This window comes from Leptosomus discolor, chromosome 9 (genome assembly GCF_034619465.1).
Source record: "Leptosomus discolor isolate bLepDis1 chromosome 9, bLepDis1.hap2, whole genome shotgun sequence".
Lineage (NCBI taxonomy): Eukaryota > Metazoa > Chordata > Aves > Leptosomiformes > Leptosomidae > Leptosomus > Leptosomus discolor.
In genome coordinates, this window is record NC_141399.1 from 20,554,000 (window position 1) to 20,568,336 (window position 14,337).

Sequence of the window (14,337 nt, forward strand, 5' to 3'; positions counted from 1 at the left end):
GCTCAGCCAACTGTAGTATTAAGCATCATGAATATCCTCCAAAATCCTAGCAAACTACACAGACTTCATAGCTCGAATGACTTTCTGCCAAATGCTCTTGCCTGAACTTAGGAGACTCAACAGCCCATTTAGATGGTTTCTGAACACAAAGTAGAAAAGCAAAGGCTAGAACTACCAAGGAACTTAAAGGGGAGAGGGTAGAAATAGGGCTCAGCCTCCTGCTGAGCAGTAAGGAAGCATTTATGTTACACACAGACATCAACAAAGTAGGGAACTGGGCAAAGATGCTTACAAGCAGAAATCAATGGTGCCCTCATCAAGGTCTATCAGACAGCTGACGATGTCTCCTGCTGCCCAAGACTGCAGTAAAGGGAGAGAAAAAGTTAAACATATATCCAGGGTGTTCTTACATCAGAAGAAAGACTGCAACCCAACCAATCCCTTGCGATTCACGGTTGAAGAAGAGAGAGTTCCTTCTCACAGCCTCTCATATAGTGTTTTCAGACACTTCTAGAATCTGCGCATAAGCCACTGATTGGATCTTTTTTCCCCTCCAGCACTAGGAAAATGCTCAAGATCAAATGTATATTTATCCTAACACTGCATCATCCTCTGACATGCTATAGAGAACCAGAGCCTTACAGAGACCAACAGGAGCACTACGCTGGTAATCAGTCTGCTGGGGCTGCTAAATGAAGCACCCACATAGCATGTCCAGCACCCCTAAAGTACAAACAATTGCTGGCACACTGCCTCCCCAAGAGCAGACTGAAGCAGGGAGGACAGCTTGAGGGCATTTCACAAGGCCCAGAAGAATCCGGTGAGCAGAAGCAGCCACTTGCTTTCTTCTCCTTACTCCACATCCTGTTGCTGGGAGGACAGCTACTCACCTTGCCATAGTTGGTAGTAGTCACGTTCCACTTGCGCACCCTGTTTCCATCATACGCATATGAATCTGGTGTATCTCCAACTCCTTCCTGCACCAAAGTATGAAAGAGGAGACTCAAACCAGACCAAGCATAGAGGATGCCTCTCACTGCAAGAGCAGCTTTAAGGGAGAAATCAACAGAGAGGGAGAGCAGCTGACAGCTCGCATGCTTTGCCTGGGAAAAGCCCTCGCTCTGGAGTGAATCCAGTGGCCTGTGATCTTTGATGCTTGGTTCAGAGCACTCCCTACACATTTTTGGGTAAGAAGGAGAGTACTGGCATCCTACACTTCCAAATTCTGTCAAAGCCATGCCCCAGGATGCCCATCACTTCCCCTCTCACATGTTCCAGAGCAGCAAGTTAGTGAAACTCTGCAGCTGACATCCCTTCCCAGCATCAAACATCCCATCCGGTGCCTGAGAAGATTTGGCCTGGGCCTGCCTCTCCCAGGCAAAAAAGGCCAGTAGCACCAGCTGCTGAGGGCCATCCCAAGAGACAGGGTGCCAGCACTGCAGACCTACACACCCTCCAGAGAAGACATCAGCTGAAAGACAACACAAAGCAGTGGCTACGTGCAGCAAGAGCACAGCAACGCACCCAGCGTGCAAGGCTTTCACACTGTGCACCATTCTGTGAACACAGACCAGAGTCTAGAAAAGATTTTTAAAACAGCAGACCTGGTATTTCTAGTCTGTGTGCTGGGCATAAGATGCCAGCAGGGCAGGAGCACAGCACCAATGCAATGCTCCACCCTGACCTAAAAAGTGGCAGAGGAACACAGAGCTGCCCCGTGTCACATGCAGCAGTTAAACTACCTCCTGATTAAATCTGCAGTTGAGAGTACACCAGCCAATCTGCATGAGTCCCTGAGAGGAGATGAGCACCTCGTAAATCCATTTCCCTGAAAGAAAAAGAGATGGCACATAGTAAATCCCTGCTGACTGGCTCATTGTTAAAGAAGCAGAACCTGTCACTATTCTCACAGAAAAGAATGTGACACACAAAGGAGCTTCAGAACAGCCCCAGCATTCACCTCCCACCTCCTCACACTGGCATCACACAATCCTCCATCCTTCTGACTTCCTGGAAAAGCCAGTGGATGACCTGGGTAAGAGGGAGCTCAAGATCTGGAACATATTCAAGATTTCCTGAGCTCTCTAGTTGTATAACTCTCCATACACTCTTCCCAGAGTCTCTTCTCAAAGCATCGCTTTCATCGTTTACCTTCCTTACCTTTATACACACATGTTGTGGCCCTGATGGACCCAAAGTTACTGTGGCCAATCACCTGGACCAAGAAACAAAAGATATTTCAAAGTCAGGCAAAAAGGTAGGTTTGCTCAGCCCTACCCATTCCCTCCATCCTAGCCCTCAAAACCAAAGCAAGATGGAGAGCTATTCACAAGCACAGTGTAGGGAAGAGACAGGACATCCTCCCCATTCCAGTAGCTGTACTCAGAGCTGACAGGCCCTGGGGAACCATCCAGGTCCTTCCCACAGCTCGTCTGTACTTGATAAACCCCAGTGAAGCATGCAGCATGGGAGCAGTATACAAGGGCAACATGGTGACGGACAGGTTCCCAGTCAATTGTGACAGGTATACAAAACTGACTGTCATATAGGAAAGACATCTGAATCCTGGACAAGTTAGAACAAAACTATAGATTCAGGGTGTCCAGACTAAAGCCCAGGATTGACGGTAACATGCTGCCCAGAAACTGAACCCCGATAACTCCTGACTCTCTCAATCTCAGGACCATGAGCAGGAGATGAAGGTAGCAACAAGGAATTCACAAGCAAGCCAGTCTGATCCAATACGAGGGTAAGTTCTAGGTACAGCCAAGGTAAGCTACAGCGGGTGGTTAACAGGAAAGGGGAGACCAGGGCAGCCTCCTCTGCTAGAGGTAAAAAAGGATACATAGATTATGGAGGGAATGAGCACAGAAGCATGGAATGTGCATGCAAAGTGAAGGGGTGAAAGGAGTGCAGAAATTACTGAAGGAGGAAAGGATTAAATTTCAGTGGATTCTTTCAGCTGATTTTCTGCATGAGGAACATCAGCTAAGGAGCAAGCAGGGAGCTAGTGGAAACAAAGGAGAAAGGAAAGCCTCAGCTTCAGCTTCTCGCCGCCGAGACAACTAGAAGGAAGGAAAGAAGAGGCAGTCTGCTGGAGGTAGGGACAGGAAATCTGGCTGCTGGCCTTTCTTCAGCTTAGCCAAGCTCTTCAGTGAGCCCCTGGGCCAGGGTAATCCTTTCACTTCCTCGCAGCTCCACTCAGAGCTTGCTGACACCTAGGGGTGCTGCTAGACCTTTTCCCAGGAGAGCTCATTTCCTTCAGGATACTGCAGCTTTCTGGGCAGACTCCGATTACAACACACTACAAAGCCAGTGACAGGTATCTGTTATGAAGAACAAACCAAGAAGCCCAAAGTGCTTTTAGTCCCACAAGACCATTTTCTGGTGCACCCAGCATCAAACTTACCCCAAGTAAGTCATCATCAACCAGCAGGAGCCCCTCAAAACCACTCGTGTGGTCCAATACCACAGTAGAGGGACCAAGCCGGCCCTCTGCTACCTGATCTGAAACAAGAGTTGCATAAAACTTGTTAGGGAAAGTTGTGCAGGATTTAACAGTACATCTGATGAGTGCTTCCAGCTAGACTACAACAGCACCTGGATTCTGCCACAGTGGAGGAAACCTAAATTATTGTTACTCATGTTAGACCATGGGAACCTCAGGAAAGGAGACACCATTGAGATTTAAAAGGAATTTTTCAGAGCAACACACAAGGTCATAGCTATGCAGCATTCAGGTCATATGTTAAGTTTTCCACATTGTCTGCAAATTTTACTTTGGCAAAATTCAAAGACCAAACATTTGGCCAACATATCACACTTTGATTGCAGCCAACAAGAAAAATTCTTCTTTCTAGGCAAGGAGCCAGGTTGTATCCTGCCACATCCTGACTCATTCAGAGAAACAGATGCTAGTGAGAATACACGCAACAGCCTGAGGCTCAAAGTGAATACCTACAGTGGTGACCAGTATGCAAAAATTGTCAACAAGCCACTGCATTTCCCACTGAGGATAGCACTGCACACTGCTGGACACAGCAATGGCTCTGCATATCATTATTGGTGAAAAACCTCTAACATTTGTCCCAAAACTGCTTTTTCTGGAAACATGCCTCCTCCACCTGCAAGCAGAACTGCTCCAGGGCTGGCTGATGAGCCCCTCACAGGCAGGATTTAAAGGTACACAAATTAGAGCACAGGAGGGCACAACGCTCACTCAGAGCACTGCCATTCATGACACAACTTGTCCTCCCAATTAAGCAGCACAAGCAGATGCATAAACTGTACAGACAGTCAATGTCTCCTACCTCGACTGTCTCCAGAGCCATCCTCCTCTGCTAGCAACCGGTCAAGGTGCTCCTGCAGGTTCTGAAACGTCAGGTGCTTTCTAGGGAATAAACATGCACAGGAGCTCTTCAGAAAATTCTATCTCCCAAGTTTTAAAGAGCTGCAGTCCAGACACATGTGTCCACACAGTTCTGCGCTGTGAGATATGAACTGGGAAGTTCTGTTGATCCATGTTTCTTGTCATGAATCCGAGGAATTTACTGTCCAGCATGTTGGGGCAATGAATGAACCAAGGACCAAATATAGCATGAACAAGCAAAGTAGTTAACAAAGGATCTTAGAAGTAGAATGCTCAGAAGTATTTTGTGGTGGTAAGAAAACTGTACTGCAGTACGGTGGTAGTAAGAAACCAGCTGTACTACCAACAACTGTGGACCATAACTTTGCTGCAGTCAGCATCATACAAACATGGCATAAGTCAACATTTGTTTTTTTCCCCAAGTATTTCATAATACAAAAGAAGAGAGAAGACCACACCAGCAGCTGTAGAGTTCAGACAAAGGTCAGGCTAGCCCAGTACCCTCTCTCTGATAACAGCCAAAACCATTTTGTTTTCATACTGAGGAGAAGTCTCTCATGCACCCCTTCTGGGCCACTATTTTAGAGAACTTTCTCATACTGCCCTCCCCTAGTTCTCTCTTTTCAAGGCTAGTTTATTTAGCCATTTCTTGTACAAGAGTCATTCCAGTCATCTGACTTGCTCTTATCCTTCCACAAAACCTCTGCGGCATTAAAATACCCTTTTGGAGTTGGTGAGACCAGAACCACATGATACTCCAGATGAGAGTAAATCACAAATTTATCCAGTGGCATAATGATTTTCCTTATCCTACATTGCTTCCCTAAAAATTCCTAACTTTCTACTTTCTTTTTCTGACTTAATATTCCCACCCCAATCTCCTTCCTACACAGTAAAAAAATCAGCCCAGGGACCATAATTTTATGCACAATGTTGAGGCTGTTCCCCTTTCAGTACATCACTTCGCATTTCCCTACACCGAGTTTAATAGACCATTTCACTATCCAGTCACTATCACAGGCACCTTACCTTTACATTGCTCTAAACAGCTTTGTGACAGCAGCAAACTTTCCCACCTCATGCTCTCTCCATTTCTGAGTCTCCCAAGGACACATGGAACAACACAAGTTGTGTTGCAGGTCTTTGAGAGACCACAGCAGGACCTCCTTTTATTGTGAGAGTCGCTAGTTGTTCCTATCCCTGCTTCCCATTCCCAAAGCCATCTGTGGAACAGCTTCCCACTTCTCCAGGACTAGGGGTTTCCCTAAGACTGTGGTGAAAGACCTTTTGAAAGTCTGATGGATGTGAAGATGCACAGGAGTGGAATCAAAGAATCGGTTTTGGTTGGCATGAGAGAGGGTGGCTTCAGCAAAGCAGCTTAATCAGCAGCTAGCGTGGAGGAGGAGCTCTGGAAGAAGGTTAGGAGAGCATGAGACAGCTAGAAAGATCTCTGCAGCGAGCTCCTCTACGAGGAATTTAGGCCTCCAAAGACAAGATGTCATATGACAAAAGTTGCTCTCATATGGCAAATGTTATTTTCAACATCTGCTTGACTGCTAGCAGGCTTTCTACCAAATAGCCAAGTCCAAGGAAAAGGGTGCAAGGCAGGGAAAAAAGAGAGAGACTAGTCCAACAAACTATGAGTTCTGTGCTTTCAAGCCATTAATCACCAGGCAAAGAAATTAGAAATACTGAAAACCAAAATGCTCAGGTAGATGGAATATTCCAAAGCATGCTGGCAGGAGAGCTTGTGGCAAAGTAACATGACCCACTTTGCCTCCCTGCCATAACCCTAGCTCACCAAGAGCGGAGAGGGGCAAGTGCTATTTTTAGCAGCTCTGAGCCCACATTTGAGCTGGCAGTACTAAGTATAGCCCGTGGAATGTGACCTCAGCCACTCTGCAGCACAGCCAACCAGCAGGAGCTACAGGCCTGCCTCCCTCTACCACACTTGTACCTGCCCTGAACCTGTCTAACTTGCCTCTAGTAAAAGAGCTAAATGCAAGAGAAGTTTTCTGGATCCAAAGCTACAAGTTTCTGGGCTAAAAGGTGAAGGAGGACTGAAACCAAATAGAAGAAAACAGACACTAAACAGAAATTTTGTGTTTCTTTTCCTTTGGCAGCTCCTAATAATGAAAGTACCAACAGTTCCACAGCCTGATAAACGTATGCTATGCCATATATCAGCCTTGCCTTTAGTTTACAGGGCACTGACAACCAATTTTTAATTCCTGTACCTGAAACCTGTGCATTTTGCATTTCCTTACAAGTAAAGAGCGAACAGAAAGAGATGAATGCCTCCTTGCCTATTTATTTCAGAAATATTGCCTAATGATTTTGCATATGTGGTTTTTCAGGCAAAAAATTCTGAAGAATTCTTCCTAGTAAACCCTGTAATTCGAAAAAGCCATTAAAGGACAAGACCTAAGATTCATTTCTAGAACACAGCGCTGCTGTGCTTTTTACAAAGATCACTCTGTGTGGCACTAAAAGATCTTTTCTTTCAGTGCAGTGTTGTATATCTGGGGACTGATACAGCATCGCTTGCCATCAAGTGAATGAGAAGAAGTAAGATACCTGTAAGCAGCTGCAGGCTGGTTCCCATCAGCACTGGTAAAGATGCGATGCAGATAATCATTCAGCAGCCTGCTGTTCACGATCCCTTGTGAAAAACAGAAAGGAAATAAGCTTAAGGAGTCAGGAGGTAAATGCAAACATTAATCTCATCTACAAGCATGAAACTGGTAACTATGGGAAAACGATGTTCAAGTTTGCAGATCGACACAGTGGAAAATGCAGCTTCAAGAAGTCACTCATCATCTTACTGTCTTCACTAGCAGCCATAGAGTCCAGCATTATGGGGTCCATCTCCACGACAAGGGCTCTTTCCAATTTGAGCTGCTCTACAACAGCAAATGGGAGGCTATAAATTGGTCCCCACAGGTGAAACTACATCCTCAGTAATCCTGCTGTACTATCTCCAGATAAAGTAACTTCAAAAGCTGGAGGCAGTAATCCAATTTAATTTAAAAAAAAAATCTTATCACTATTGCAATTCCTGATGTCCTATTCATACCTGGGACATTTTAAGTACCTACATCTCTTAACTGTGCTAGAAGATGCTGAGATAGAAAGGCCTGCAGATGCTGTTCATCTTGTCTAATCCACAGCACTCTTTAATGAGGTTATTACTGAGATTAATGAGATTAATATCTGAGACCTTGACAAGCTTTTCATCCTGGGAGGAGAACTCCCCGAATCAGATGGGACAAAGGCAGGCAGCAACACTCTCCAGCCTCACGAGGCACGGCTGCGTGCCAAAGAAAAGGCACTGTGACACGAGCTTCTGGAGTCCTTAGTACTACAGGAATGTCCCTCCCAAAATCTCCTCTCAGTTCAGGGATTTACTCCGTTTCAGCCCCACCACACCTCACATCAGCAAGGTAACTTCAACTGGAAGGCAGCTGATCTCAAGTGAGGCAAGGGGCGCTCACCTGATCCACAGTGGTCCTGCTTTTACGTGGCACATACAGGCCCATACCTGTGACCTTGGACTTCTCTGGCTCAGTGCTCAGCCTGTAGTTCTTCCTCGAGAAAGCAGTCCCAGCACCTCTTGACGTCATCCTTCACAGGCACCACTTCCAGAGCGGACCTAAGACAGACGACACCTAGAACAAAACTTGCTGGGGAGGATGCTGCCTTTAGACTTCTCCCTTTCTTGGAGGTTGGCGCACCCGGACTGAACAACAGGGATAAGCCAAAAAATAGCCAGAGTTCTCGCACTAAGGACATCATACAAGAGCCCAGAGCCAACTAACTGCCAACCTTGCTCTCAGTCCCACCTGTCCAACGGCTCAAAATCTTCCCAAAGCACACAAAGCATTAAGCCACACTCCAAGACAACCACACAGACCCCACTCTAGTGAAAGGCAAAGGCAGAACCAAGCCAGAGACACAGGCAACCTTTGCACTGGGCTTGAGCCAGAAGCACTGAGCCAGCACAGGGCCACAGTTACCATCACAAACCCCACTGAAACTGGCAACCGCATCTTACTTCTACTCGTGTCTTGATGAGCCACTCCTGCCTGTCTCTCCCACACTGTGTTCTTTAAGACAGGAATGTACACCTGGTTCATCTTCTGTTTAACAGGTTATTAGATTATTCTGCTATCCAAAACAGAGAGAGAGAGAGGGAATGAGACAAATGCAGATGAAGTGGACTACAAGAGTATCATTGACTACAAAGCAAAAGACCCAGTTGCCGGTTTTATAGGGACAAAAGCAGATGTAGGTAGAAATGCGCAGAAGTGTTTACAGGTGAAAACCTACCAGGAGACTAAAGATTCACGACCCTTCCCGGTATCACCGGAAGGCAAAGAACGCTATCAGAGCTGATCTGACATGTGCCAGGACCAAAAGAAATTCAAGTTGCTAGTTCCATCCAGCTTCAAAATGGTAGGTTACACCCCTCCCTGTTTCCGACTGCCCCAATAGCCGACCATCACTGAAAGCCTCTCTCGTTCACCGGACAGCCATCTGACAAACCGCTTTGTGACACGCAGAGCAACAGGAAGACGCAACAGGAGCAAAGGCTGCAGGAATTACATGCTTGCTGGCCATCTCATAGAGTACAGGAACTAAGGTGAATCCAAGAAAAGTTAGTGAACTTGCTGAGTGATGCAAGTGCCCCAGCATCTCCGCTGACAGAAGATCACTTGAGCTTCAGCTAGACTCAGGAAAGGATTTCCTAAAGCCCCTTTCCTCAGGGACACCCCAGTATCCAGCAGTGGAGCAGCACTGCCAGGCGTCCTTCCGGCAGCACTGCCGTGCAAAACCGCAGGAGGAAAGACAAAACCAGACTGGATCAACGGCCCTGAATGACCTGCATCGGAGACTTGAAACACGGAATAAAACAAACTATAAACAGAAACACATCATTTACTACCAAAGCAGAGCAGACAGCACAACGCTCTCTAAATGAGAGAGATATGATTCCACCTCTGTCGGGCCAAGTTAAAAACACATGAGGGTGCTGGGGAGTACCTCTAGCTCTTCCCAAGGGCGGCCAGCTCAGTACCTGCGCTGCTGAAACAGCCTGAATGCCCAGGTAGAGAGCGCAGGTACTGGCCATACCGGCACCCTACGAGATGCACTGCAGGCACGGCTGCAGTGCCAGGGGTTTTTTGTGGTTGGAGCAGACACTGCTTTCAACAGGTCAGAGAAAGGGCAGAGCAGGGGGACACACATCTGCCCCTTCGCTGCTCCCATGTGCCATTCACAAAGCCGGCCCCAGCAGTGCCGGCAAAGCCTCCCAGCTCCGAGCCAGGCCACGAGTTAAACACCCTTCTCTGGGCAATGGCCAGCAACTTCCAGAGGAAGGGCAGCATAAACAACACAGGGGAAGCCAGCTCTCAAATTGAGCCAACTGGAAGCAGGCGAGGAGGCCGAGAAGCTAGGCCAGCAAACACAGCTTTATCCAGCAGCTGCCAACCAAGCCCTCCCGCTCTCACCAGGGCAGCCAGGATGAAGCCGGCAGGGAGACAGCCAGGTGGCAGAGGCCCCCCTGCTGCTTGGAAAACTTCTCTGCGTTGATCACAAGCGTGGCTCTGTGGCACCCTCAAACCAGAACTAGCAGGCAGCATTTCCCAAATCCAGTAGCCGACCCTAAAATCAGGCAGTACCCCCAAAGCTGGCGGCATGTCACCCACCCAGCAATACCGCAAACCCAGAGACACCTCCTAAACTCTCTGAAGCCATAGACACCCCCTCCCAAACGAGGGGGCACCCTCCACGCCCACAAACACCTCCAAACCCGGGGGCACCCCTACACCAGCCCAGAACCCCTCAAAGCCCAGAAGGCCCCGCCAGGGGCGGAAGCACCCACCAAGCGAGCGCCACCCCCAAAAAGACGACACTCCCCGAGACGGCCCGCAGCCCCGAGACCGCCCTGCCGAGCTCCTAGCCCCGCGGCGGCAGGGGCAGCCCGGGCCGGGCCCAGCGGGAGCACCGCGCTGCCGGGGCCGCGCACGGGGCAGCCCGGGACGGCCCAGACCCGGAGGCCACCGCACTCACCGCCGGCCCAGCCGCGCCGCCGCCGCCGCCGCGCTACGGCGAGCCGCGAGGGCCATGCCGGGCGGGCGGGCGCGGCCCGCGTTGCCGGGAGACGGGCGGCTGCGCCGGGTGGGCCGCGTAGGGGTACCCGCTTAGCGCTTAGGGCGTGCCAGGGCAAGGCTACCCTCCCGGGGGGAGGGCCAGAGACCCCCAGTCCCGTGGTGGATGTGAACTTCCCCAGGGAAAACTGACCAGATTGCGGGACCAGCGAAGACGAAGCACCTGGCCTGGCTCTGGGCAATGGGCAAGGCCAGCCCTCGAGCAGGGAGGTGTGGGGAAGTGCTGCCAAGCCCCAGGAAGAAGACAACCCTCTGGGTGCAGACCCTAACGCTGCCGCTCGAGAAAGGGAGAAGAGGAGGAGGGGAACAAATGAACATGGACTCTCGCAGTGCGGAGACTGACGCCAGCTTTATTGTGCCGGTGGAGGGGGATCAGGGCCAGCACTCGGGGACGGCACATGGTGGATCCCACGGCGCTGTGCAGGCCGGCTGTAGGGATGACTTTGAGCCCAACCGTGCAAGTGGGAGCCGACTGGTCTCCGCACAGGCCCAGGGGAGCTCAAGCGTCTGCAGCGCTTGAGTGCTGGGGGGCTGCAGGAGGTCCCCAATGGTGGCTGGCTGGCAGTGTTGGGGCTGCTGGTTTCTGGCACCAGCACGCTGTGGGAGGGCCCCGGCACTGCCTGGCTGAGGATGCTGCCCTCGGCCCTTGGTGCTGGTGTGTGGGTCCTGTCATGGTGTCTTCTGGCCCGAGTGTAGGGATGATTTTGGTCCTGACGTTGCAAGCGGGAGTGGTTTCACCTGCGGTCGGGCCCAGGGTGGCTGGAGCTAGCCTGAAGCACTGGGGAGCCATAGGAAGGCCCCAATGGCACCTGGCTGGCAGTGCTGGGGCTGCTGGTCCCAGTTGCCGGGGAGCTGTGGGAAGGCCCCGATCCTGACTGGCTGGCAGTGCTGGGGCCTGGAAGATGCAAGCTGGCACCAGAGGCTGTAAGGGGAAGCAGGACAGTCAAAGGCACAGTCCCCAGGCCCAGGGCAGGATAGGCCAGAGCAGTGCCCCCAGCCCTCCTGGAGCAGAGAGGCTCTGCCAAGCCCGCCCTGGGCACCCGCTGCCAGGCCTTGCCTGGTCCCTGGCCCCAGCCCAGGGGCACCCCCGGGTGCTTTGCCTCTTGCCGGTGCCCACGCCAGCACAGCTGTCGCACTCCCAGCTGGCCATGCTGTTCCCCACATTGGAGCAGCGTCTGTGGGTGCCCTGGGCTGCGCAGGAGCAGCACCAGAGCAGTTGCTAGGGCCTGGGGAAGCAAAGGGGTTCATGGCTGTGAGGACAAAGTGACCGCAGCTCGGGCTTGTCTGGCAGAGCTCTTGTCTTTAGTCCTTCTGCTTCAAGCCCTTGGTGAGACAGAGATCCCGTGCAAAGCCCCAGGGTGCAGGTTTGGCAACTTACCCCTCTCTCTGTGCCTGCTGCCTGCCTCTGGGACAAAGGCACTCACTGGTGTCACAGTGGCTGTACCTCTCATATAATGGTTCAATGACACTGTCGTTCTCCCATGATGGCAGTCTGGTGGAGAAAGGAAAACTGATCAGCCCCTGCTGCCCTGGCATAAAGAGGATGCAGGGCGCATCCATGCTCTTCCCGCCTACCCTGTTTCCAGCTCCTCCATGAGGCTGAAGCCCAGCCTCATGGGACGGTGGCAGGCCAGGACATCAGGTACTGGCATGGAATAGCACTTGCACCCTCCGTTCTTGTGAGCTGGGAAGAAAAAAACCTAACCTCTTGGGAATTTGTATCCCCATGGTGAATATTTTCTTGCGAAATTCATACTCATTTTGACAATGTGGGCAGAAGAAGCAGAAGCCAGCGTGGATAGCGTGATTCTGGATGCAGCCCCTGTGGAACCAGGCGTGTTTGCACGCTGAGCACACCATGGTGCTGTAGGACTTTGTGTCCCCCACAAGGTCCAGACAGATGAGGCAGCTGGTGTTCTCCTCTGGAGCTGCCTCCACTGCCTGCTCTGGGCAATGCAGCAAGCAGAAGGACCTGGGGGAGGAGGAAAGGGATGGGGATGGGTAAGGTGAGAAGCGCTAGGTGCTTCCCTAGGTGGTGGCCAGGAGGGGAGAGGAGGTGTGAAGGAGCCTCAGGCCTTGCCCAGCTCTGGCTCTGCCTGTCAGCGACCGCTGGGAAGTGTCACTGTGGGCTCCTTTCTCGTTTGGCTGACGCTGGCAGGAAGGGGACTGAAGATGAGGAGCCTCCCCCACAAGGGCCGGCTACCCTTACCTGTAGAGCCCAAAGTACTGGGTGATGCATCCACCCTCCATGGCACAGGGGAGATGGAAGCTGCAGTCGCAGCCTGTCTCCCAGCAAGTGATGGTGGCCCCGCTATTGCCACAGACAAAGCAATCCTGGAAAGAGCACGGCAGCCCCCATCAGCAGCAGCCTCAGGGCCTCCACAGCCAGCCCCACGGCTCTGGGCAGGGTGCAGGATGTGGGCGCTACCGGGTCACACCCTGCAGACCTGGAGCCTGGGAGGAGCTGCTGGGAGCAAGACTCAACTAGAAATCCTCAGTGAGAAATCCCGTGTGTTCTTCCCTGACCCGTTTCTGAGAAAGCTCATTGGCAAAAAGCTGCAGAAAAGACGAGGAGCTGATGAGGAGAGCGTGGCAGGGACTGCCTGTCGGATATCGGGAGGGAGCCCCAGAGGAACTCACCAAGCAAAACACGTGGGCAGAGATCCCTTCCTTCTCCTTTATGTGCCCACAGAGCACTGGGTCAGCCTCTGCCCGGCGACACAGCACGCATGCTGGAGGGGAGAGAGCAGATGTCAGTGGGAATGAGCACCTCTGTGGGCCTGGGGGAAGCGTGCCTGAGGGATTGCCCCCAAGGGCCTGCTCTGTCCGTGCCTTGGTGGCTGATGGGCAGGGCTGGAGGCCTTGGCGAGGAAGGGGGCATTGCTGGCACGGGTGGCCCAGCGGGCGCCCAGTGCCCAGTGCCCAGCCTGGGCCCCGCTGGCTGAGGAAAGGAGGGACCCTCAGGGTGGCTGGGGAGCTCCTGCCTCCCCTTGCCACTGCTCTCAACCCTACACTGACCGGCTGACAACCCCTGTGCCAGGCTGTGTGAGGGATACTTTTCTCTCACCCTGCTCCACCGAGTCAGGGGCCTTCTGCTTCCTCGCAGACATGGCGCACGGCAACGGCGAGTGTTTCGAAAGTCCCTGACCCAGCAGTGCTGAGGTGTCTCCTCCAAATGCTCCTCTGCTGACTCTGAGGGATGTGGTGGATTAAGGGCATGGACTCCAACTGGGGATAAACCGAAGACCTTTATTATTTGTTAGAGCATCATTATATACTTTTCTCTACTAGTACACGCGCCACTAAGTAAGCTGTGATTGGTGTACAAGCATCATTCATGCACCACTACCGCTAACCCCATTGGCTGCTATCCTGCAGGCTTGCGTTCTGTTCCTGTCTCACAGTCTGCACCTGTTTACTTCTCTGTTATCTTCCTTTATCTTGTTCAAGGCTCAGGGCAGGAGCTGCCTGAATCCTGTTAACTCTTTCCATCCCTTCTCCCCTTGTTCCTCCTCAGAGGGAGAAGCAAACGTGAGCGAGGGAGACGCAGGATGCGGGCTAACTTGCAGCACAGGCCCAGAGCCCCAGGGTGTGGGACACCCTCCTCCCATGGCAGCCCCACACAAGCCCCGTCCCTCACCTGCCCATTCCTCACCTCCCCACGTCGCACTGACCCACGGCCTGAGCCCAGTGCTCCTTTACAGGGGCTTGGCTTGCGTGTCACAATGGCCACAATGACATCAGCGCTGCCTCCGGTTCTGGGCTCCCCGGCACAGAGCACAGCAGCCACCTTTGAGT

The 14,337-nt window shown here is 51.8% G+C and overlaps 2 protein-coding genes across 4 annotated transcripts in view; both read right to left on the reverse strand.

The window, feature by feature from the left end:
- The window catches only part of RNF123 (ring finger protein 123), a 47,905-nt gene extending 39,913 nt beyond the window's left edge, over window positions 1-7,992 (reverse strand). For all 3 annotated transcript variants that reach the window (XM_086469980.1, XM_086469979.1, XM_086469978.1), the window contains exons 1-8: window positions 7,911-7,992; window positions 6,947-7,031; window positions 4,311-4,390; window positions 3,410-3,507; window positions 2,161-2,215; window positions 1,743-1,828; window positions 891-977; window positions 293-360 (exon numbers count right to left, since the gene is read on the reverse strand). In XM_086469980.1, the coding sequence (XP_086326106.1) occupies window positions 293-360; window positions 891-977; window positions 1,743-1,828; window positions 2,161-2,215; window positions 3,410-3,507; window positions 4,311-4,390; window positions 6,947-7,031; window positions 7,911-7,992 (641 nt within the window). The remainder of the gene's footprint in view (window positions 1-292; window positions 361-890; window positions 978-1,742; window positions 1,829-2,160; window positions 2,216-3,409; window positions 3,508-4,310; window positions 4,391-6,946; window positions 7,032-7,910) is intronic.
- A 3,281-nt stretch (window positions 7,993-11,273) lies between these two features.
- On the reverse strand, window positions 11,274-13,649 carry LOC104342243 (E3 ubiquitin-protein ligase PHF7-like). Its single transcript, XM_086470660.1, has 7 exons — window positions 13,607-13,649; window positions 13,180-13,271; window positions 13,066-13,095; window positions 12,749-12,873; window positions 12,245-12,511; window positions 11,964-12,031; window positions 11,274-11,461 (listed from the first exon to the last, which is right to left on the reverse strand). The coding sequence occupies exons 1-7, from the start codon at window positions 13,647-13,649 to the stop codon at window positions 11,274-11,276; spliced, it is 813 nt and encodes a 270-aa protein (XP_086326786.1).
- Between the last annotated feature and the right edge of the window lie 688 nt (window positions 13,650-14,337).

What these genes read in the sequence shown, in the direction of transcription:
- LOC104342243 (XM_086470660.1), bottom strand. Translation starts at nt 13,649, where the DNA reads ATGTCTGCGAGGAAGCAGAAGGCCCCTGACTCGGTGGAGCAGG. An exon ending in CAGTACTTTGGGCTCTACAG is followed by an intron (nt 12,512 to 12,748) that starts GTAAGGGTAGCC and finishes CTCCTCCCCCAG; the next exon opens with GTCCTTCTGCTTGCTGCATT. An exon ending in GTACAGCCACTGTGACACCA is followed by an intron (nt 11,462 to 11,963) that starts GTGAGTGCCTTT and finishes TTCCCCTTACAG; the next exon opens with CCTCTGGTGCCAGCTTGCAT.